The sequence below is a fragment of the Lobosporangium transversale genome, assembly GCF_002105155.1.
Source record: "Lobosporangium transversale strain NRRL 3116 chromosome Unknown BCR41scaffold_29, whole genome shotgun sequence".
Lineage (NCBI taxonomy): Eukaryota > Fungi > Mortierellomycota > Mortierellomycetes > Mortierellales > Mortierellaceae > Lobosporangium > Lobosporangium transversale.
The window spans coordinates 80800-103974 of record NW_019029007.1 but is presented as its reverse complement, the minus strand read 5'-3'; the positions used below and the strand labels follow the sequence as shown (position 1 = coordinate 103974).

The 23175-nt window shown below is 42.2% G+C and overlaps 7 protein-coding genes across 7 annotated transcripts; 5 read left to right on the top strand and 2 right to left on the bottom strand.

The window, feature by feature from the left end:
* Window positions 1-98: 98 nt before the first annotated feature.
* BCR41DRAFT_372242 (kinase-like domain-containing protein) lies at window positions 99-1549 on the top strand (the record flags this gene model as incomplete). Its single annotated transcript, XM_022026667.1, has 5 exons — window positions 99-242; window positions 344-390; window positions 509-704; window positions 937-1075; window positions 1215-1549. The coding sequence occupies 5 exons, from the start codon at window positions 99-101 to the stop codon at window positions 1547-1549; spliced, it is 861 nt and encodes a 286-aa protein (XP_021879450.1).
* Window positions 1550-3193: 1644 nt separating this feature from the next.
* BCR41DRAFT_113888 (hypothetical protein) lies at window positions 3194-4053 on the top strand. Its single transcript, XM_022019405.1, has one exon. It carries the CDS (start codon window positions 3383-3385, stop codon window positions 3839-3841), a length of 459 nt encoding a protein of 152 aa, XP_021879449.1. The 5' UTR covers window positions 3194-3382; the 3' UTR covers window positions 3842-4053.
* Window positions 4054-6269: 2216 nt separating this feature from the next.
* On the top strand, window positions 6270-8676 carry BCR41DRAFT_357211 (hypothetical protein; the record flags this gene model as incomplete). The annotated part of the gene is made up of 9 exons (XM_022024836.1): window positions 6270-6598; window positions 6626-6710; window positions 6836-6893; window positions 6950-7154; window positions 7268-7350; window positions 7804-8043; window positions 8161-8215; window positions 8264-8361; window positions 8600-8676. Exons 1-9 carry the CDS (start codon window positions 6444-6446, stop codon window positions 8674-8676), a joined length of 1056 nt encoding a protein of 351 aa, XP_021879448.1. The 5' UTR covers window positions 6270-6443.
* Window positions 8677-9861: 1185 nt separating this feature from the next.
* Window positions 9862-11152, bottom strand: BCR41DRAFT_113871 (hypothetical protein). Its single transcript, XM_022019403.1, has one exon. The coding sequence runs from the start codon at window positions 10857-10859 to the stop codon at window positions 10080-10082; it is 780 nt and encodes a 259-aa protein (XP_021879447.1). The 5' UTR covers window positions 10860-11152; the 3' UTR covers window positions 9862-10079.
* A 2288-nt stretch (window positions 11153-13440) lies between these two features.
* Window positions 13441-13845, top strand: BCR41DRAFT_113863 (hypothetical protein). Its single transcript, XM_022019402.1, has one exon. It carries the CDS (start codon window positions 13570-13572, stop codon window positions 13792-13794), a length of 225 nt encoding a protein of 74 aa, XP_021879446.1. The 5' UTR covers window positions 13441-13569; the 3' UTR covers window positions 13795-13845.
* Window positions 13846-15850: 2005 nt separating this feature from the next.
* BCR41DRAFT_398104 (hypothetical protein) lies at window positions 15851-17291 on the top strand (the record flags this gene model as incomplete). Its single annotated transcript, XM_022028936.1, has 4 exons — window positions 15851-16123; window positions 16201-16637; window positions 16903-16993; window positions 17151-17291. The coding sequence occupies 4 exons, from the start codon at window positions 15851-15853 to the stop codon at window positions 17289-17291; spliced, it is 942 nt and encodes a 313-aa protein (XP_021879445.1).
* A 543-nt stretch (window positions 17292-17834) lies between these two features.
* On the bottom strand, window positions 17835-22843 carry BCR41DRAFT_357206 (bacterial low temperature requirement A protein-domain-containing protein). The gene is made up of 18 exons (XM_022024835.1): window positions 22419-22843; window positions 22123-22223; window positions 22017-22102; window positions 21851-21887; window positions 21646-21816; window positions 21431-21489; window positions 21102-21311; window positions 20906-20941; window positions 20466-20584; window positions 20147-20350; window positions 19764-20002; window positions 19564-19629; window positions 19375-19447; window positions 19183-19246; window positions 19053-19162; window positions 18890-19024; window positions 18270-18605; window positions 17835-18243 (listed from the first exon to the last, which is right to left on the bottom strand). Exons 1-18 carry the CDS (start codon window positions 22569-22571, stop codon window positions 17887-17889), a joined length of 2556 nt encoding a protein of 851 aa, XP_021879444.1. The 5' UTR covers window positions 22572-22843; the 3' UTR covers window positions 17835-17886.
* Between the last annotated feature and the right edge of the window lie 332 nt (window positions 22844-23175).

Sequence of the window (23175 nt, the reverse complement as noted above, 5' to 3'; positions counted from 1 at the left end):
GTCCTCTTCCTACAACGCTATTTCTAATATGACAAACACCAGCCCTGGTGGCTACTCAAATTTGAAGCAACACTCACGGTATTCATCTGAGAAGACTAATGTCACTGCTCTGGAGGCTTGGGATCCCCTGTGTCCTCACGATCAACTACACCAGTGCAAGGCCTTCGAAAGAGCACCATAGCATCGAGCCTGTCCGTGAGGAGCTGGAACTTTGGGAGAACGACGAAAAAGTAGCGACATATGTAAGAAGACCAATGAAAGGGAGCAAGGATATGAAGAAGTGGCATGTTTGGCTTTAATATCGCGTTAACCTAATACTTTTATTTATGCTGGTCATATGTAGAAACTTGGAAACTGTATTGGAAGGGGACAGTTTGGCTCTGTATATAAGTAAGTTGTTTTGTTTGTCTGACACTTTGCTCGGTTATTATTGGGGCCTATTAATCATTATGTTTATTTATATCATTTAAACTAACTTCATACTCGATGTATTTGATAACAATTGTAGAGCGATGAATATGGTGACAGGCCAGATGGTTGCAGTGAAGCGGATCAAGATCGATGGGCTGAAAGATGAAGAACGGGACATGTTGATGCAGGAAGTAGATTTATTGAAGTCACTTGCTCATCCATCAATTGTCAAGTATGAGGGATTTATTAAAACAGAGGACTATCTCAACATTGTCCTGGAGTTTGTTAGAACGGTTCGCTCTTGACAACACTCAAATCCTTTGGGGCATTTCCCGAAAAGCTCGTAGTCGCATATGTGGTCAAAATCCTGGAAGGACTTGTTTATCTTCATGGCAAAGAGGTAATTTTATTATTTTGTATTGAAAGTAGACACTGAATGTATGATTTGTGTAAAGTAGTCTGAAATGACGCAAAGGAGATTGTCTACTGATTATATGGTGGGTTTTTATTTTATGGCATTTTTAGGTTGTTCATTGTGATCTAAAGGCTGCCAACATTCTCACAACTAAGAATGGAAACGTGAAGCTTTCAGATTTTGGAGTATCTCTTAATCTCAAGGTGAAGGAGTCTGACTTTGGTGCTGTTGCTGGAACACCTAATTGGAGTATGTTGATCGAATGCAATAGTCGTTATTGGATTGGCCTTTACAAAGCTATGGGATTGTTTAATTTCCGATTACATCTTGTCCTTCTCTCTCTAATATCATTTCCCTTTTTCTTCCCTTTTTTATAAATTTTCATTAGTGGCACCGGAGGTGATTGAGTTGAAAGGTGCCTCACCAGCCAGTGATATCTGGTCTTTGGGATGCACAATCATTGAGATGCTGACGGGACGGCCTCCTTATGCAGATCTACTTGCAATGACAACTTTGTTCCGCATTGTAGAAGATGAGCGACCGCCATTGCCCAGTGACGTGTCTGCAGACCTATTGGATTTCTTATGCCAGTGTTTTCAAAAAGACCCAGCGTTGCGGCCCAGCGCAGGAGATTTGGGTCGCCATGTTTGGATTAAGCGTAATTTTGCAGCAAAGGTTAGCATAGGACAAACATTTTGCTCGTTTCCCATTGTCAATTTGTAAAAACGGCTTGGTAGTCTAATGCGAAAAGGTTATCTATTTATTCCATTCTTTCAGGAACTTAAGCCTATGGACAGTTTACCATTTATGAAGCGTAAACTGCTGGAGCCAAAGGAGAGAGTCCTTGCATCAACGCAAGAAGAAGGCAAAGAAAATGGAGCGGCTGCTAGAAGGTCTCTAACGCCACTTGGGCTCTCTTCAGGAACAGCTACAGGGCCACCACCGGCTGTATCTCCTAACGTTCCACTGCAGGCAAGTGGAAGTGGCGTAGCACTCGACGAGGAAGCGTTGACAGTGCTGGTGCATTTTATGCTTCTTCGACTGTTCCAGCTCCGACCGTTCTCCATGATCGGTATCAGGAAATGAACCGAATGAGCGGCAAGGCAACCAATCAGCACCAGTTTGTTAAGAGTTCATTTGCAAAACGTAATGGAGATTTCAATTATGTTGGAAGCTGTAATATCTTATTGATACGTACTGTTCCTGAATATTCTTACTGATGCTACTTTCTTTTATTCTATAACCTCTTAAAGCTGTGGAGTGTAGATTGTGCCACGATCACGTGAAGAAGCAGGCTGTAATCTGTCAAGGTAAAGTCGGTGCTCAATAGAATGGCTTATAAATGTGAACATGGCTGGAGAGATAGAAATGGTGCTCATTTTTTTTTTTTTTTTTTTTAAAAAAAAAACTCTCCTTATGACTCCTTAGATTGCAGTATGGTATTTCACCGAAAATGTCAGTTCTATGTCGGTAATACATGTTTTCCGGGTCCACATCTCTCTTATTTCCAGTCAGGCACACCTGTTCCATCCTTGCCCAACCTGAAAGTACTAGCGAATGGAAAAGTCAAAGGAGGCAGTCGTCCCAGTTCCAGGGCTTCACAGTTGAATGTGGATGACCGATCACGATCCGCAACTCCTTCTCAAGGTCTCTCACCACGACCCTGTCCAACACCTCCGCTCTCAATTTTCAGCAAACGTGAGACGACCACAATCAACGAAAGCTCAGAGCATAGTAGGTTATTTCCCCTGTACCTCCACTGCCATTACCTCAGCTCCCCTTGACTTCTGTTCAGCGTACCATGTCCCCTGAAGGGTACCTGACCCTGCGGATCCATACAACAGTCAGAATCAGATTCAGGGCCAATCAATGCGACCACCAAGCCGCCAATGCGATAGCCCTACATCACCGACGTTTTCAGGACTCCGCAACTTGATTTCAGGAGGGGAGGAGATTCTCGTTCAGTAAGAAAGGCACATCTGCATCAAATGCCCATCCACTCCCAACGCCACCTACGTCGTATAGCTCTAATCCTACGCCATCTGCTGTCGCTTCTTCCACTGTACATGTACGACAGCAGGCTGGGACTCCAGACTCTAGCAAGACACCTCGGCAACCTCCTACGACACCACCAAAAACACTTCCTGTCCCGATCACAGGCAACAATAAAACAATAAAGTTAATTTGAATGACTCCGCGGGCCGAAAATATCGTGGGCGTCTATATCATCCTGGGCCTGGACCGTTGGATCCATTGGATGATAATGACATTAATGTGATTGGCCATTTCAGTCGAAGCCATCAAAGACCAACTCGATCAATATTTTCTCTACAAGTGCGCCACCAGTTTCATACGGACTATATGGCGGTAGCGGGAAGAAGGTTAGGAGCAGGAGCAGAGTTCTGGGAAGCCGCCATAGCGCGTCGTCGTTGAAAAAGTATGGTGACGATGAGTTTGATGGAAACGATGAACAAGAGCAGAAAAGAGTGGACAGCGATGATGATGCCGAAATGGCCATGATGGCATTGATGATATGGAAGAGAGGATCTGGAAGGGATGTTAATTCCTTCGTGGCTAGAACACCACGTTCGAGTGTCGATGCTGGACATCCTGTTGTCGTTACTAACGGTGTGGACACCTCGAGTCAATAGCCACCAATCCTTTGGCCAGGCATTGAGTCATAAACAAATGCAGCTAAGCCGGGAGCCACCGTCGCCACCGCCACGACTACCGCGATCAAACATAGCCGCTTATCACCAAAATGATTTTCCTAGGCCTCACTCAGGCGCAAAGTCACCAGCTATGCGAAAGTGTCTTCAGCAAACCCAACAGTCACAACAGCAACCTTCACTTTCTGGTGGTGGACGCAGTCAGCTGAATAGTGGATACAGCTCTTCTGGGTCCTCTTCTGCAGCGTTGACGTCGTCTTATTCGTCAACTCAATCGAACAATAGCTCGTCTGCTTCATCTCTGGGTTCGGTTGCAGCATTGCTGGAAGAAGAAAACGGGCGATGAAGGAAATTCAACAGCAACAGTATCATTCTGGAGGGGCTCGGTCCAAGAATGCAATGCTCAATGTCCCCACAGGATTTCATTTGGCAACACAGCCTCGAGAGGCTCATCACGTAGGCATTCGGACCATGCTCAACCGCTTCTCGGCTTCAAACAAGGATCACACAACACGGTTATGACCGCCGCTGAGTGTGCATGACAAAGAAAAAAGAAAAGGAGACACAGCTGTTGCAACAACATCGCGATATTTCCAACAAGAGTCCATTAAATGCATATAATAACATCAACAGTATGTCTACAGGAGCAATCAAGCACCAGATCCAAGCTCCTACACAATACCAGCAGCTTCATGGCCAGGCTCTTGCTGGAGTAAGATCAATTCATCCATTACAGCAGCAAACATCAGACACGATTGCCAGAAGCACGGATGTCGAACTCAACAGAGTTCGATAACATTGTCGGGCAGAGAACAAAGTTTGCTCAGGGGTATGAATTGAGCCACCACCAACTTGAGGCAGCGAATGGAACATTATTACAGAATGCAACAAACGCATGGAGAGCTTCATCACCTGGTGGGATCCATTACTCAGCAGATTCCACTTCTTCATCTACAATTTTACCACCGTCGTCTTCATCACATGCCAATGGTTTGGTAGGAGGAGGAGCAGAGGCTGCTTTGTCGGCCCTCAAGAGGGGTCGTAAGGTCATTCGGCGAAGTATGGGTGCAACTCTTGAGAAAGAGCACTGGGATTAAGAAACCAAATCATGTCCCATGACGAGCAAAAAAAAAAAAAAAAAAAAAAAAAAAAAGATCGGTATGGGCATGATATGATGCCATTTATTTAACCAACATTCACCATTCCATTCCAGACTGGACATCAATTAATATCTATTGTACTAATACTTGTAATGATAACGATAATGATAATGATAATGACAATAAAAGATACATTTCCTTTTTTTTTTTTTTTTAACTAAGAATTGGATAATTTTATGCTCTAGTTTTGTTTTTCCACATAATTTCAATACCACTATTTTCGCCTTTAACAGGATTTTGATAGTCAGCAGAAGAAGAAGATGCTGATGCTGATGCTGATGCTGATGCTAAAGATGATGGATGCCGGGTATTTTCCTGTTGTTGTTCTAATAGCTGTCTTTCTTTTCCTTCTCTTGCAGTCCGTCCGGTGAATTCTTGCCATCCTTCATTCACCATCTTCTCTTCCGTCTCCTCCTCTTCTTCTTGATAGTTGTCAATGTCGAGGGATCCTGTATGGATGCTGAGAGGGTTTGATCTGAGGTACCAGTGTTTAGGTCTGTATCTGTACCTGTATTTATCGGTCTAGAGTGATCTGTCAAAAGTGATATGAGGGGACCTTGTGATGATATTGATGGAGCATCTGTGGTGGTAGTAGCGGTAGACGACTGACTTGCATGATGATTCTTTTTGTTCTTCTTTTCGATAACATGAAAATCTTTGCCTTGACGACGTTGTTGATCCAATGCTTGGGCACGTTTTTCATCGACGACCTGCCAAGGAACAAATGCAGGTGCTGCGACAGTGAAGACGGCCCCGACCGCGACAGTGAAGAAGAGTGAAAGAGTGATTCGCTGTCGCTGCAACAGCGTGAGCGGTCGCATTATTTATTCTTTCTCTCTCTTGTCAATTTGTGTAAGAAATGGATATGGGGCTCCCGATAAAGAAATGTAGAATGGGTTTTTATATCCCGGTTGGTTTTGAGTGTCGTGTATAAAGTAAATAAGTATGTTATATAAATATTTTTAGCTGATCTGAATCCTTCGGAGGTTTCCTGAATTCTTTTTAGATCTTGCTTTGGTCAATGATTCACTCAAGAAGCATTGATGAAATTAGCCTAGTGTTTCGGTTTTTGTCTTTTTGTTGTCTTGAGAACTGAGCAGGATGATCCAGCGATGTTGGGGTCAATGAGAGTAATTTTCTACTTATTACTTTGTAACTTGAAGTGATGCCGGAGAAGAGAGATTGAAACTGGATGCCATGTGTCATGTGACTAGATCATCAACCACAATAGTGAAAAGTGAATGAATGTCTATCAATATTGATAAATCAAAACGTTATCTGTCCTTAAACAATGCATGTATGTATCTTTCATTTTAGACATTGTTCTATGGGTATGTTGTTTAATGGGCCTTTTGTTCTTTCTCCAACGGACTTGTTCTTCCTTCGGACAAAGCTTTCTTTATCTCTTACCTTGCCAGGATAGTTCTTATTGTTTTCGAAAGAATGTGTGCTTTGAACTTGTGCGGGTGAATGAATAGCCATGGCCTGTATTTTTATCTTGGTTGCACACATTAAATTCACCTCTCTGTTTTCTTGGCAGGAATGATCTTTTTTTTTTTTTTTTTTTTTTTTCTTTCGCTAAATGGCATTCTCATGAACTTTTATAATTCTATTATTTATACTCCTCTCTCCACCTTCTACCTCGCTCTTGATAAAAAAAAAAATAGAAAAAAAAAACTCATTCACGTACATTCATATTCATATTCACATTCACGTTCACATGTTCATTGTGTTCTGTCATTGAACGTTTTTAAAAGAAAAAATTGCCTTGACAAAGAAAAAAAAAAAATGAAACTGTCACACAGTGTCCTCTCGTTTCCTTTTCTTCCTTCCACTCGTCGTCAACGCTTTCGGCGGCAACTACTTCGTATGAAGTCCTCTATTCAACATACTCTCTTTCCCCCCTTTATCTTATCCACTTCATCCAAACTATGTCTGCTATTGTATTGGTTTACCCTGTGAATCCACAGAATGCGCGCTGTAAAGGCTCTTATCGATACAACAGCAACGATAACAAGTTCGATGGAGATTGCAGATGCTACTGTTCCTGCTACAGTAATAGCAGCAGCTAATACCAATTTGGAACAGCAACAACAACATCAACAACAACAGAAACAGCAACATCTTCACTACTACTTCCTTCCTCGACGCCCACGTTAATAATCCCACTTCAATGCCAGGATTGTATGGGTCCCAACAACACCAATATCAATAATATGACTTGTTACAAAAACACACGTGCATTCCATTACAATACCTTTGCGACAACAACAGCTTCCAAAACGCCTGTACAGATATAGTAGATACCCAAGACCCCAATGATGATCAAGATTATGATAATGGTCCGATTCTCTGCCAGGATCAACTCTGTGTAGCAGCCAATTTCTTGCCTCTACCTTCGCCTGGATCAGGCAAGATGAGTCGAAGCAGTAGCTCGGATTGTCTGATAGGCAACTATTACTCACTCTTTGGATCAATACCAAGTACACTCAGTCTTGTGTAGAAGCATCCATAATTATTATTATTTATAGTAATAAGAACCAACGGCGACGTCAAGTAGCGTGATGGTGTCAAGCGTGGAATATTTTGTTCAAGGATCTTGCTTTTTAAAGCACTTTGCCCAGGTTGGATTGTCGACCACCGTTTGTATGTCAAAGGACGGGCTTGGATCAGCTGTACGGGATTTGTGTCGATGGTTCAGAGAGGACGGAGCGGAGATGGCGGAGGCAGTGGATCATCACCAGCTGGAGGAGCGACCACAAAGTATTCTGCACAGGAGTATCTTGTTCAGGGGCTTTTGATCGGATATGTTGTTTAGCGTTGGGGATTGGACTCGGAGTCGGGTTTTGGGCACTATAAGCGGAAACGATTCACATCACGATGGATGGGTCACATATGTGAACAAACAGGAACAGCGCGTACACTTCACGGTTACACTACGACACGTGCTCGATCTCGTACTCAAGCCTGTGATTCTTCTGCTTCTGCCTCTACTTCCGCTGCTACAGCTACTGCCTTTGCTTCTGCTTCTGTTGGCGATAGGGCAAAAAGTTGGATCTCATCTCTATTGGTGTCATTGTAGGGGAAAGCGACCATTACAAGAGACAGCCAATTCAACTAGGATAACCCATTGTCGTTATCGTCTTAGCTGTTGTAGCAATGGATAATCGCGATTCCATAGCAGAGTCTATTATTACCCAAAGCAGTGATATCTTTGTGAACAACAACAGCCGCAATAACCGATGGCGTTGGCGATGGGGCGTGCCTTCACTCAATAATAATAGCAACACGGGGTTTATGTTTACTAGATGTTTTGGTCCTGGAGGAGCTACTCTCTATCCAGAAATGGAAACCGCCCCCATGTATCAGAATGGACCTGATCTTCCGAGTTATCATGCAGCAATGAAGGGATTGCAATGAACACAATTCATAGTGGAGAAGGAGAAGGAGAAGGAGGAGAAAGAGAAGAAAGAGGGGAAATAGAGAATAATAGTCTTCAAACAAGTCCAACGACACAGAGACTTACTCGACCAAGATCTGCATCTGGCACAACAGCAACAGTAGCAGCAAACGACAGCGACGACAGCAGCAACCGCATCAACGTTGAGATCAGTTGAACCAGAAATGCCACCACTAACTCTGGTCAAGGCGTTTGATCAAGAGAATGCCCAGGCAAGTTGCGCATGTAGTACTGCGCACAATGAGGGTAATGTCATGGCTGTACCATCTACTTCACACCCACGCCCTCCTCCTCCCTCCTCTTCTTTAAGCATAAGTCGTTCTGTCTCTCAACAATCTCGGCAGTCTCGCGGTCTCAGTGATCGAGCTTGTCTGCAAACTAAAAGCCTGACAAAGAAATCAGAGAAATGGGAAATTTGGAATATAGTATAATAATTAGATACCCTGTTGGCTTTTTTTTTTTTTTTTTTTTTTTTTTTTTCAAGAACAACCATCTGTCTTCTGTAAATATAACATCTGTACATATTCTCAAAATATAATTTTAACCCATCATTTAGAATAATTTTTAAACCATCATTATTATTATCATACTATTATATATACAAAATGAGTTATGGTGATCGCTACTATTACTTGTAAACACTTTACTATTTAACAATGTTAATGTGGTATCAAAGATTCGCAGTTTTTTTTTTTTTTTTTTTTTTTTTTCTTCACCGACTAGAAGCAATGGCGACAAAGATGGCCAAAAAGACAAAGCCAAAAGTCAAAAGGGAGCAAGCGAAACTAGCCTTACTAGGGCCTGGGATTGACTCCTCCGAGTAAAGATTAAAGAGTTCCGGCAACCTTGGACCTGTCGAAAGCGCAAATGTCTCGACCTCTGGCCTCAGACCATGTAAGACTCGAATGACTGCCCTTCGTTTGCGGAGGCTGATAGGAAATGAAGATGACCATCGAGGGTCATTGGGGGATGATTCAGAATGCTCGTTTGGGTGGTAGGAGGGAGGAGGAGGAGAAAGGCGACAGATTAATGTAGCCTTGCTGTGTATTTGCGCGCAATGTCATCATTGCAGCATCCGCAGCTGTTGATTGAGATTGACCGCTGCTAAGGGGGTCTGCCCCTAAGGATCTGCTTGTTGCCCTTCCCTGTCCTGCAGGTTGGATATCACTGACAGTGGATCTTCTGATCTGTCATTGTCGGGGATGATCCAAACTTCTGCAACGGGCCCGCCTTTGACACGCTGGCCCATGACCAAGAAATCATCTCGAGCGAGAGTAAATAGACGCCTTGCAGGCGTTTCCGGCACTGAAGGCATAGTATAATTTATTCCTGTCGTTGCTATTCTAGGGGTGAAGATGTTTCCTTGGCCTCGATTGTGCTCTTGGCCTTGAGAAGTAATGCTTTTAAGGCCATCAAAGCGCCCAAAAGCTGAGCTATTTGCCTGTTCAAATGGTGGTGGCGGTGGTAACGGGGTTGTGTGCTCGAAATCGGCCGAACCACTCGACGAGATGCTTGCGTGGTGCCACATTCTTCTCGCCAAGCATAGTGTTGTCCACGAATGCGCATCGATATCTCCATGGATTCTCGATAAGACGGCTTCAAATCCAATGAAGATTTTAATCGCTCAATCAGACTCATCCTTTTCCCTCTGGATCGCTGATAGTAGTTGCTGTTGCTCCTGCCTTTGCTGAAGCTTCTTTAGCCTTCTCTGTTCTGCCTTTTGGCTTTATTCTCCTTGGAATAATAATCCAGCCGTGTCCGCCACCACATGACCACTCTCCATGTGAGCTTTCTTGTCGACATTGTTGAAGATTGGTATCATGATGAATTGACCACCAAATCCATGTCTGTGGATCTTCAGCTATACAAACGCGAATGAGGGTCTTTTGAAAATTCAGATGTCAATGCGTTATTGAATAGGTTATTGTCACTGCCATTACGATTAGCCTGATCCAGTCCTAGGCTCAATTGGTGTGCCAGGATCGTATCCTCCTTTCACCTTCGTACCCATCGTTGACCTGAACATGCTGAACCGACGGCAGGGGCCTCGCGTTTATGGATGTTCGCAGTAGTGATGATGTTGGGGATGAGGGTGGCGGTAATGGCGTTGGCACCACCACTGTCGATGTCAATATTGGTGTTGCCAAGGACGAAGGATTTACCTGTAGTTCTGACCCTGCGGACGCTTGGCTTGTGTCTGCTGAAGCAAGAACTTCTTCTGTGACATCTGCTATTTCGACCATTGCTGTCGCCCCAAAGAACGTTAAAGATGCTGATGGCAAAGGTCCTGATATTACTGAAACTGTTACCGGCGCTGCTACTGGCACCTCTGTTGACGGAGAATGTGGTCTAGGCGCGGACAGTGGTGACATGTCTCTGATATTCCCCTCTCCACTTACTGGAGCCATAGTCCTTAGTACCGGTAAAGACAAAGTATCTGTGTTTTCCAAATCATGACTAGAAACGGAGGAAGCATGTGTTTGCGTATTGGCCAATAAGGCTGTAGTCGCTGCTCCAGGGCTACGCTGATCAGCAGGGGTCATTCCCTCTGATTGTCGGACTGGCCCACGCCTACGAGGTGGCACGTACCGTCGCGATCTCGACGCTGGTCCTCCGGGCCTGTTCAGCGGCGGCGGACCGCCTCGGATGTGTCCAGTAGCCACCCTCTCTAGACCGCTCGATCTTTGCACCCGATCATTGTTAATGTTCGTGTCTGAAAGACTTCGGTGCTGACTGGCATCCATATGATTGAACTCAATAGCTTCCTGTCCGGGTTGTCGGTCCGCTCAGCTACAACTTCATAGGAGCGACCTGAATCGTGCTCATTCTGCAGTAGTTGATGCGAATTCCGGATCTGTGATGGATTCTGAGGCTGTAGATCCCTGACTGTCATAGGAAGCTCTGTGAGGGCATTAGGGTCAGATTGGGCAGGCTGAACGTTGCGATAGTAAGGTCCGAAGTGATCCCTGCAGATTATGATTACGGATGAAGCGCCTACTGTTGCGAGTTCTTGGAACTAATTGTGTTGATTTGCCAGATAGTTTTGGATCCATCAAATAGCATAGATATTCGATTGTATCTTCGACCCAATACTCTAATGTCCAAGCACCTTGTTGAGAAGGTGAGCCTTCTCTTACTTCTTCTCTTTCTTCTTCTTCTGCTTCTTCGATTTGTAATGTCTCATCTTGTCTCTGCTGTAAATGGGTAGGCTGCCCTGGCCCACAAGGCCCTGTCTGTGTCGTGTTTGAGTTAGTGTTAGCGTATGAGTGGTTGCAGGGTGTGTGTGGCCAACTATATTCGATGGAATATGCTGCCGCCTGACTTCATAGTCTAAGATTCCACAAGGCTATAGCTCGGGATCACAACGTAGGTTGTACTCTGATCCTCTGGAAGGTTGAATGGTAATGCGGATATGGGAATGGGGATATATCCCGGAAGCTCATCCTCCTCCAGAAACGGTCGGCGATATATTGGTGTGGGCATGGGTGCGCGGAAGTAGTTGCTACTGCTATTGGTACTGCTGGTGCTAGAGGCCCCTGATGATGTATCATCTCCGTTTCTATTGCATACGTTTCGTTTGCACTTTTGAGGAAGCGAGGTTGTTGTTGATTCGACTACAACGGCCCCAGGGTGAGGGCTAGGTCCTTCCATGTCATCACGTTTTGTTGTACGTAGGCTGGCGGGTAAAGAGGCAGCGAAGCCCTTGTGGTTATGTAATATTGATGGTTGCCAGTGTGCTACTGTGTTTCCTTCATGAATGAGGGTGCACTCCTGAACTGGCCTGGTGCTCTGACTTTGAGTGAGATTGATACTGATGAGGATACCATTTAGACGATGACGACTCTGGTTGACAATTAGAAACTGTTATATTCATTTTCAGATCCAGAAGCATAATATGACCTTCTGGAAAAAGTTTAGTTGACGTATTCGCAGAGGAGATGGTGGTAGCGGAGTCTCATCTGTATCCAACGAAATGATAAACGCCGTCGTAGACTGGGCTAATGCTTGTCGGCTTCGTAATCCATTGTTGTTACCGCACGTTCAAATTTTATTGTTCTGGTCACTTAATAACGCTTAATTTTGCTTATGAACCCAAAGTTTGTAAGAGTACAGAGGAAACAAAAGAATTCATAGAAATTCAACGCTCTTTTTTTTTTTTTGTAAGGAAGAGGCTAAAATGATGTTGGCCTGTCAGCTCAAAGTGATTGCTTGCTACGACAAAGTGATGATGAGCTAAAGACGGTGGTTTAGAGGACTTTACACGTAACGACTTCTTTGACCACAGCAAAAATTGATGGTAAATAAAAAAAAAAAAAAAAAAGGGGGGAAAAGAAGAGGAAACAGTTCCATGCACGGGAGAAAGAAGAGAGCAAGGAAAGTAAGTCTGAGGAGACAGTGGGAGACAATGGGGCTTCAAGAATTGGGAGGAAGAAAGGTGGGAGAGTGAGAAAAAAGAAAAGTAACAAACGTGCAGTAGGACACAAAGTCGAGACAAAATCCCCATCAAGAGAAGACTGGTAACAAGCAATTTACCAATGAACGAAAAAACCAGTTCCTTGTACAAAATTGCTCTCATTGATTGGCGAATCTCCAGATAGGCAGTAGGCACGAGTATCCACACCATCAAATGGCAAGTGTTGTGTGTAACGGTCCAGTAAGAAATACAACAAAGAGGTGAAAGTCCTGTGATATTGAGGCATGTGCATGTCAAGGGTATATCTAGTCGAATTGAATCGTGTATGCGTAACTGAGGGTCCTTGTTAAAAAAATGAATCGTGTGTGTGTAAAATGGAAAAAGGGAATCGAACGGTTTATAATGAGCCATGCTTAACTATGCAGATCAAGGTTTTCTTCCCACGCCACGACATGGTTGTCAATGACGGGGGAACAAAGGTAAAGTGGATAAAAACTAGATGCTGAAAGTCATGGAATAAAGAGAAACTGATTGTTTGTACTCGGATTTTTTTTTTTTTTTTTTCATCCTGTTTCTTTCGTATTATTTTAACAGGGTCATTGATCGTCTTTTCAAAGCAATTCTCCCCTGATGCACATCTAGGAGGGGATTGATTTGAATCTAATGAAGTATCGCGTGCTTGGCAACATCAACCAAAAAGTAATACTGAACGCCCATTCCCATTCAGACGACCCTTGGGATGTTGGACCTAATAATCATAATTCTATCATCTTTATCACATAAGAAGACGTGTATGTGCTTAACAATTCTACCGTCATTTTTTTTTTTTTTTTTTTTCCGCATTGTCCCAGCACACACCATCAGAGAGATGAATCCATCAGCATTGGCCAAGAGGAACAAGATAGATCGCGCGGGAGATGATGGTGTTACATGTTTGGCTCTTTAACTTGCATGTGCATGAGCATGAGCGGAGATGGAGATTAGTCCCTTCTCTCGAGGTATATATTATTTTTAATGTCATTCATTCTTCTTCATGATCCATGACGTTAGTCTACCCCCGTGGGGTAAAAAGTAAAAAGGGGGTCGAGAGGAAGAAAGGGAAGGTGATACAATGGGCAATGAAAAGATGTTTCGGTGGGATTGTATTGTCTGTGTCATTCATCAGGGCTTCGGGAAGTCTGTTTTTGCACGATGTTCCTTCCTTCTTCCTCGTCATTCCTTCATTGATTGTGATTCAACTTGTCGTGCTCAAGCTGATATTGTGAATTAATAGAAGAGGATCTAAAAGTAAAAAAAAAAAAAAAAAAAAAAAAAAAAAAAAGAAAAAGGGTCGTTGCTCTTTTTTTTTTTTTTTAGTTTTTGAGAGAAAAAGGGGTAGAGTGAGGATGAATGATGGATCATGCTGATGCCAGGCACAGTTGTCAAACGTAACAATGCCAGGGCAGATGCTTCTGGACGATTGCTTTTTTTTTTTTTTTTTTTTTTTGGCGGGAGAAGAGTTGAGAGGTTTTGCCTGTGCTAACGTCTATGCTTATGAATATGCCGATGCTTAAATGCTTATGCCATTATCCATTGTCCATCATCTGTTTATACAATCGTTGGTGGATTGAGATGCGGTAGCGATAAGTTGATTGAGATGAGGAGCTGAAAAGAGTCAATGAAGATGCAGAGAGAAAATAAAAAAGGATCGTCATGAACCCACAGGAACATGGATGTGGATAATTGTGCAATGCAATGCCCTTTTTTGTCTTTTACCTCTTTTACTGCCCCCTCTCTTCCTCTCTCTCTTTCCTTTCCTTTCCTTTCTTTTCTTTCCTCCTTTTCATTCACAGATAAAACTTTTTCAACCTAACCTTTATACATTCAACTCTGATCTTGTCATTCACATCACTCTCACTCTCACTCTCACTCTCATTCACTCCACACCCATTCAATTCAACCACTTTTTAAAAAGACTTTTTTTTCTTCCTTCTTCTTTTAGCCCGCTTTCAACACCTTCTCTTTTGCTCTTCTTTGGCCAATACACCGCGGATCAACGCGACGTCTGTTTCTCCTTTACTTCCTCACTGTTTCTCCTCCTCCTGACACTATTACACTTTCCCGGCACGGTTTAGAAAACCAGACCTCTTCAACTTTCTTCTCTATTCTGATTGCTCCGCATTTTACAGTTGTCGGTAGCAACGTACTACTACTCATCTACACATTCCCAAAGCAAGCTTTCATTGGATAGACAGATCGACCCTTTTCCCATCCTTGCCTAAACTCATACATCCTATTATCCAGTCATGTATCACTCTATGGTGCAGGGTAATGAGGAGATAGAGGATCCACGTTGGAATGGTAAGTAACGTTTTTTTTTTTTTTTGCTAATCATTTATTCATCCATCATTTATATGGTTATATGGATAACGTATACTTTGGGTGCATGCGCGTGCGCATTGACGAATGTGTAAGCAGCGAATGCTTATTTTTTCTGCACCGTCATACTGCCTCCTTTTCTAGGCCAAAGTCATGTTCCTTTTTTCTTTTTTTTCTGTTCCTTGTTCCTTTAAACACAAACACAAAACATAAACAAAACCCAAACACAAACTATGACATGCCTTGGGTCACATACCACGGATGCAAGTGCACTGTTGACATGTGCAGTGCCTTTCGAAGAGAAAAATAAAAGAAAAAGAAAAAAGTGCACGCGGTCATCTTTCAACAGTAAAAAGCAATAGCAACAACAAACAGCATCACATAAGCCGATGTTTTTGACTATTTTTTTTGTGCGTTGGGACCAATGGGGTGATGGGCTCTTTTAACTTTTTTTATTTTTTATTTTTTAAATTCCCCTTTCGCCTCTTTTAAACTCTCTCTTGTACTCTTTTCTCTAACCATGTTGCTCTTTGATATTCCTTTTTGACTCTTTTGGCTCTTTTGGCTCTTTTGGCTCACTTTCCGTGGTCTCATTGTGCAGAAGTACTGCGGTTTACAATTGGCCAAAGCCGTAACAACCGCTCCTCCACTTCGCTTGCCTCCAGAGCCGTCACGATCTATGAGGACGACGAAACTTTGCCACTGTTGTCTTAGTGGGTTAATCCCCACGCGTCGTCAAGTCGCGCAATGGACTAAACAGCATATGGAAACGGCAGGCCGTGCTACTGGTTCTTCCTGTCTCAATTGTAAGTCAGTTTTAGGTTATTTAGCGCTTGTCTTTTTTGTCTGTTCCTGAATTACCTTCATTGTTTTCCATACACATTCATATTTACACATGATCTCCGATGACTTCAAAAAAATTGCTAAATCCTAAATTCTTATGATGTGTGACAATAGGTCATCATGTGGTGTTCAGTGCCTTTACGTACCTATCCAGATGAGCCAGAGGATGGAGGAGGAGGCAACACCACATGGCCTTGGGATGGCTTCCCCTGGAACCCACCTCACCAGGATCAAAACGCTACATTGCAGCCCTCTTCGCTTATCGCAGCAGCAATAACAGCTACTGCAGGAGGTGTAGCAGCAGGATTCGATGGTGGCGCACTATCAGCAAACCTATCAAACCTATCAGCCAATCTCACCAACATGCTTCCAACGACGCCTCCACAACCGGCAGTGTTGATCAACTTTTGGTGGTTTTTATGGTTTATTATGGGTTCTACAACGCCATTGGACTACTGCTGATTACCAAGATCTTTAACATCTATTCACTCAACTGGTGGCCCAAGGCCCTCGGTGGTCTCACATCCTACTTCATTTTCTGGCTCTCAACACAACTCATGGGGATCTTGGTCTATTACTTTACTGGACTAGAAAGCTATCGTCTTACCTGGGTCTTCCTCACTTTCTGCACCATGACTATGCCACTCCTTATTGCGTTCCTAGTCATCCGTTCTGAAAACCGAAATGTATATCGACATTCGCTCACAATGGCTCAAAAGACATTTCTCTCAGCTTCGTCGATCGAATCTCGGATTCCAGCTTCTTATATCCGCTTCCTATGGTTTTGTGTCGCCCTCGCTATTGCGCTCAGCACCATTGTCACAGGAGAGATGTATGCAGATCAGTTTCAGGCACCACGGACGACTCCGCATACGACAATTGAGGACTGGTGTATGTGTATTCGTGGGTGGGGACGATTTATATTTTGGATGCCATCACGGATTATATCGTGGAGACCCGAGTTCGTTCATATCCTCTATCGTCGATCTTCAAGCTCTATTATTTCATGATCTATTTCATCTTTTTATCGGAACCTGTTTGTACGTCTACGATCCTATGAGCAATTCTTAGTCATCCAGCTGGCCTCATCCTTCTGGGTCTGTATTTTTTCACCCGATTTGTATGACACATACCGTCTACAAGAACTTGGTCTATTTGTTTGGGATCACAAGGACGTATGAGGAGTACAAACGACAGGTCGGACGTGGATTGTTCTTGAGAAACTTGGCAGAGAATGTGACAATGTTGGCGTTCTTGTTATGGGTAAACATTCTGTATTATGGACCCAATGCCAAAATTTACTCGTATTTCCAATTCAAGGATCAGAATCGAGGGAATAACCGTGATATCACGGTCTATGCTCATTGGGAATCTGGGCTAGTGAGCTGATATCTAATTTTATTAACCGGACTATCTGCAGAAGGTGGATGGGACACCATGTCACAAAGGAGGCCCTCAAGATTTCAAAGAATACCCTGAGCTGATTGTTGTCTTCATCTTGGTCATGATTCATATCCTACAGGACATGTTGCTCTCTTTACTGGATCTCAACTTTGCATAGATGACAAACAAGCGTGACTTTTTAACTCGTTCGCTTGCCCTTCTTTCACTCTTTTTTTTTTTTTTTTTTTTTTATTTTATTTTATTTTTTTTTTCATGTGTATCTTCTAAACCTTGTATGTGTGTATTTTTATTTATTATCTATTATCTCTACCTTTGTATCTGGTGGGAGCTGGTCTTTCAGAGATTCAACTCTACACTTCTTATTCTCCCAATTTGTAGGTCCTATTTTCCATTATGATCCATGTGGCATTTTATTTTATTTTTTGGCATGTTGTACTTTTATTTACTATTTCACACAACCTATCCTTCACCCTTTGTCTTCGTTCCCTCAAATCCACTTTAACACGTCATCATCCTTTGCTCCTTGTAGTAAAAGTAAAAATAATAGTAATAATAATAAAAAAAAAAACTTTTTTTTTTTGTAATTTCATCATACTGCGTAGTCAAAGAAAAAATGTTATTAGAGTGTCAAGTAAATATCACTGGGGGTTAATACAGAGACGTGAAACGTCAAATACATGATGCAAAGTCTTATTAGTCTAAAAAAAAAAAAAGAAAAGAAAAGGAGGCGCTAAAATGCGCGGTATATGCACTTATTTTAGTTGCACATGTGTAGAGGATAGTGATGGTGATTGCTTTCCTTGCTGCTGTGGAGGCAACAGTGGCTGATCAAACATAGTAGCTAACTTTAAAGCACCGGCACCGGCACCGGCACCGGCACTCGGAGAGCGTGGAGACGAAGAGAGAGAAGAAATGGATCCTACTATTCCTGGACGATTCAGAGAAAGAGAGTTGCGCTGGATATGCATCTTACTGCCATGAGGACCATCTGTGGAACTACCATTGCGAGGTACCGAATGGATTCCACGCTCTGTAGCCCTAAGTGATACTTGCCGAATGGGTGTAGAGCCATCGCCAGAAGGATGGGCCCAGTGCTCACGTCTCTTGATCTCGGCCAGAGCCTGGACAAGGTTACCATAGGGACCAGAAGCGCCAAACTGTTGGCATTCACATGCATATTGTAAAGCGCCTGTTGTTGCTGTTGGCTCAAGGAAGAAGTCTGCTGCTGCAATGAAAGCTGGTGCTGCAGCTGATGTTCTTGCGGTTTTTGTAATTGCTGTTGCTGTTGTTGTTGCTGAGGAAAATAAGATGCTGTAGTAGTGAGCGGGGAGCCTGTAGGGTTAATCAGACTAGTGACGCTGTTATTCATACCGATACCTTTGCCACCACTCGGTATAGGCCGTTCAAGTTCACGACGGAGCCAGCTCTCGAATTGGCGCGGGAACGCCCTCCAAGGGGTGAAGGTAAGAAACTACCAAGGTCGATACTGGAGCGTGCACTTCTGGCCCAAGCCTCTAAATCATCTCACGAACCCATAGGCACCAAAATAGATCACTGCTAGATCAACGCCCACTTGTACAACACAGAAAAAACGCCATGACCCCCAAGAGGACGAATGGAGTCATCTTTTCCAGCGGTAAGCCTGTAAACAGAGAATGCAGATAGCGATTAGGAAACGTGAGAGATAGACGATCCGTTGAAATTTGTCATACGTCCGTAGGTTGATCCATTTGAGTAATGAGTTGCATAAGAAACGAGGCCGCAGACAACAAGGAAGTATCTGGTCAAATCGTAGTCTGTAGCACGCTCGAGGAGAGATCCCGGACCAGAGGCTCCTGCAGCAGATCGCCGCTCAATTGGGATTTCAAATCCCAATGCAAAAATAGTTTTCTGATAGATCCATGAGTGACAAGGCTACGTTCGGTATGAATCGAGCAGCAGCAGCATTCGAGGTCAAATGAGAAGAGCCTATGGTCATCTCTGTGATATGGTTCTCTAGTTTATAAAGGCGGATCAAATCCAATGCGCCTGTTCCACCAACACAATACAAACATGAAATGGCAAATGGAGATATGCCCAGAGTTGAGAGAGTGTCGTTGTCTTGTGAAATACCTAGATTGATTTTGTTGAAAATGAACTTGATTAAACAACACGCGGCTTTTTTTTTTTTTTTTTTTTTTTTTTTTTCCCTTTCTATTGTTATTAAAAAAAAAAAAAAAAAAAAAAAAAAAGAACCTTACATCTTCTGAAAAGTCGTCAAAATAGATCCACCATAATGCATACAGGATCACTGTGGTTAACAAGAATAAAATCCTAGAAGGATCCGGAAGAGGATTCAAAATAGTGTGTGGGTGAGTTAGGTAATTTTTTCTAATTCTTCTAATTAGGGGCCTAAGAGGTAAGAGATATAAAATTGTTTCACACATTACAAGAACGGGCTTGTTCCCCTTGTCCAAGAGCTCGTGCCAGCGCCCAAGCCTATAATCAATGATATTCTATATTGGTTGGAAGAAGAAAAAAAAAAAAACATCGTAGCCATAAATCAGCACGCCTGAAAGCTTTTTTTTTTTTTTTTTTTTTTTTTTGTGATTATTGCTGTATTACCTCTCCCAAGACAATGATAGTAAACAATGCAAATCGCTCTGGTAGATGGCTTCCAGCAAAGGTGACAGATGTGCGTCGTCCAAACGCCACTAAAACTATAATTTCCACAACAATCGTAAAATACCACATCACGTAGCGCCAGGCCATACTGTGTACGAGCATTGAGAGTCCCCAGATCAACATTGCCAAAACATTGCTTCCGATCTGTAACCATAGCGGTGTTAATGATTTCTTGGACCGATTCTTTTCGAGCCCAGTAAAGGACTACGGTAACGAGATGTAGTAATAAACAAGTTTTTTTTAAAAAAAAAAAAAAAAAAAAAAAAAAAAAAAACCTCCCATTGTCAGTAATAAAGGAAAAAAAGAAGAAAAAAAAAGGTGTTAATTGAATGACTAGGATGAAAAGACAATTCTTTTACCATTGCCGTATTCAATAGCCAAGACGCCCTTTAAAACAATGTAACTTCCAATAAATCCGGTCGAGGTACGGTCCAGATGATCGACCGAAAACGCTCCAAAGGAAATAAGCGCACAAAATTCAATCAGCATTGTAACTTTTGTAAACAGATCATCCATGTCAAATCGAGCGGCCCAAAACGTTTGACCTGCCCACTGTACGTTAAAGAAATAAAGAGTTTGTAACGCATATATATATTATAAAGCAATAGCAGAGCAACATTACTACTCAGGAATATAAGCAAGTATTTGTTCGGATTAAAAGACATACCGCCCACCACATGATAACGAACCAGCCAATGTAATGACCAAGTGCTCCGCTCCCAGTGATAGGATGGCTGTGTGTAAAATCGGTTAAATTGGCGACAAAAAGAAGATCATAAAACAACTCTAGAATAAAATAAATTAATAAGTTAACTTAATAAAAGCCTAATATTTAGCTTTTTTTTTTTTTTTTTTTTTTTGTTTACCTAGCCAACTAGCCTTTGGATCCTCAATAGGCATCAACGATAAATCTGTTGTAGGTCGTCTTTGGAAGGATAAGAGTGGAAGATAAAAGAATATGGTCATTCACGAGTCAAATACTCATCAGTTAACGATGATTTCTTTTTTTTTTTTTTTTTTTTTTTTTTTTTCCTTTGATCACTTCCTTACCTATACTTTTGCTTTTTGCGCCGAGTTTTTCTCTCTCTAATTGATGAAGATATGGACTCTCTTTAATAACAGCGAATGAGTCTCCATTTAAAACTTGATCATCCTGACAAATGTCACCCCCGGTGCTAAAAGAGTTTTTTTTTTTTTTTTTTTTTTTTAAAAAAAAAAAAAAGGTCAAAATTGTTAAAAGAACTGTTGATGATAAACAAAATAGTATAAATTTATATCTTGGGCAATAATAATATAAAGTTACATTCAGGTTCCTTTGTTGAAGCAACAAGTCGGACATCATAATCGCGAGGAATCTTTTCAAGATAGGTGGCCAGTTCCTCTTTAGTTTGAATCGCCTCCACATCCAGACGCTCTTTTGGCGAAAGTCCAAGTTCTTCTGTCAATGTCGCGAGATTCTTTTCGTTCAATGGACAAATCGGTTCACTCTTTGCATCTTCCTGAACATGAATTTCTAGTTTGAAATTAATCGATAAATAAAGTTAATTAATTTAAACAACCTTTTTTTTTTGTCCTGGACCCTTCCCCCTGGACAGGATTTGGACTTGGATCAATATATCATCATATTATTACCAAGGTGAACGCGTACTTCAGGATCCTCATCTGAAGAAGCAGACTCCAAGTCGGAAGCACTTCGTTTGATATATATTATTAATAAAAAAAAAAAAAAAAGAAAAAGAAAAAAAAAAAAAGAAAAAGAAATACACAGATAAGGATGAATAAGCAGAAACTCTCAAGTCTAACTAGTGTCATGCAAACTAGAAGAAAAAAAAAAAAAAAAAAAAAACCTTACGCTGTGGGGCTCAAGAGCTACAGGAATATCTTTTATGTCAGAATGTGGAATTCCATCAGGAATGCCTGCTGCTAAGGCCTTGGCTGCCGCTTGGACTTCTTCCTGTCCGTAAGGTGGTGGAATGATCATCTTTGAAGGCTGATCTCGCACCCGAAACTGGGCTATGCTAGGCCGAGAATTAGCATGATCGGCTTGGCTACGGCTGTGTTATTCCAACGGCTGAATCAGACCCAACTCCTTGTCCATTACTATTTTTTTTTTTTTTTTTTTTTGTAGTTAAAAAAGATGTAAGGATGAAATCTTTAACGTCTGAAAAAAATAAAATAAATAAAATAAAATAGAATAAAATAAAGATTGCAATCTTACGTTGTTCTCGAGTAGAATGCTTTCGCTCAAAAGCCTTTCTGCGCAGGGACTGAAGGCTTCCACTCATGCCTTCAGCAAAAGAATGGCTGGCAAGTGGTCTGTTAACAAGAGCTCATTTGGTACTTTGGTGTTCGATCGAAGAGGGCGACGTGGGTGCTGAATGGATGTGGTAGTCAGCTGATTAGGCTGAGATGAAGGCGTCTGAGGCTGGGGAGAGGTTGAATAGAGGTAGGGGAATGCGTCAATTGGTTGGTGGTGGTTAGAAATACAGACCCTAGCATATTGGGCATTAGTGAAGGATAGTGATCCTGGAAGGTCGCTGTTGGTTTGCCCTGATATCATTGCTGGCGTTGTTTATTTTCGGTGGTGTTGATGGAGTATCAGAATCATTAGCTGCATTACTCGATGATCGGCGCTATTGTTATGATGATGACTGTCAGGAGAAGTGGGCGAAGCACTTGTGCCTGCAATACCAATGCTACTCCCACTTCCACTTCTGTTGCTGGAGCTGTAGGATCGGACGCTGGTACCTCTTGAGCGCTGGTCGTGTGCCATGCGAATGTGAGCAAATATGAAAAAAATAAAAAATAAAAAAAGTTTTGAAATATGAACAGCGGTTTTACGGGTGGCAACAACAAGAAGTGCGGCAATTAGTGTAGAATTGAATCAGCAATGTCCAACTTGAAATGGAAGAAGAGGAGAGAGAAGGAACAGATGAGAAATGTAGTAAATAAAAAGAGAGCAAGAAGAAACTTGTTCTGGGCTCAAAGTCAAGGCCAAGGTTAAGGTCAAGGTTAAAGGCAGATCAAATCAGGTTTTTTTTTTTTTTCTTCTTCAATTGAGTTCAACAATTCTTATCGAGAAAAAATGAACAGACAAATGTAGATATTTATATATATATAATATTATACTGTATTTGGATGATTTAGATGTATTAATTTACACCCATGTTTTTTGTTTGGAGCAACATAGCACAACACATGGAGGTTGAATACAATCGAGAAACTTTTGTCCCTGCCAATGTCAGGTTGTATGAAAATAGCTCAATCGATTCAAGATCGATTCTCTTTTCTTCCCAAGGAAAAAAGTCGATCGGGGCTTATTTTTTTAGTTGTTTATTTTGTTTGGAAGAATGTAAACAAAGAAAGGCGTTCTGCAA

What these genes read in the sequence shown, in the direction of transcription:
- BCR41DRAFT_357206 (XM_022024835.1), bottom strand. Translation starts at nt 22,571, where the DNA reads ATGGCACACGACCAGCGCTCAAGAGGTACCAGCGTCCGATCCTACAGC. An exon ending in ATTCGCTGTTATTAAAGAGA is followed by an intron (nt 20,585 to 20,905) that starts GTCCATATCTTC and finishes ATTTTATTCTAG; the next exon opens with AGTTGTTTTATGATCTTCTT. An exon ending in TTGACGACTTTTCAGAAGAT is followed by an intron (nt 19,247 to 19,374) that starts GTAAGGTTCTTT and finishes AAATCAATCTAG; the next exon opens with GTATTTCACAAGACAACGAC.
- BCR41DRAFT_113863 (XM_022019402.1), top strand. Translation starts at nt 13,570, where the DNA reads ATGACGTTAGTCTACCCCCGTGGGGTAAAAAGTAAAAAGGGGGTCGAG.
- BCR41DRAFT_113888 (XM_022019405.1), top strand. Translation starts at nt 3,383, where the DNA reads ATGTTAATTCCTTCGTGGCTAGAACACCACGTTCGAGTGTCGATGCTG.
- BCR41DRAFT_113871 (XM_022019403.1), bottom strand. Translation starts at nt 10,859, where the DNA reads ATGGATGCCAGTCAGCACCGAAGTCTTTCAGACACGAACATTAACAAT.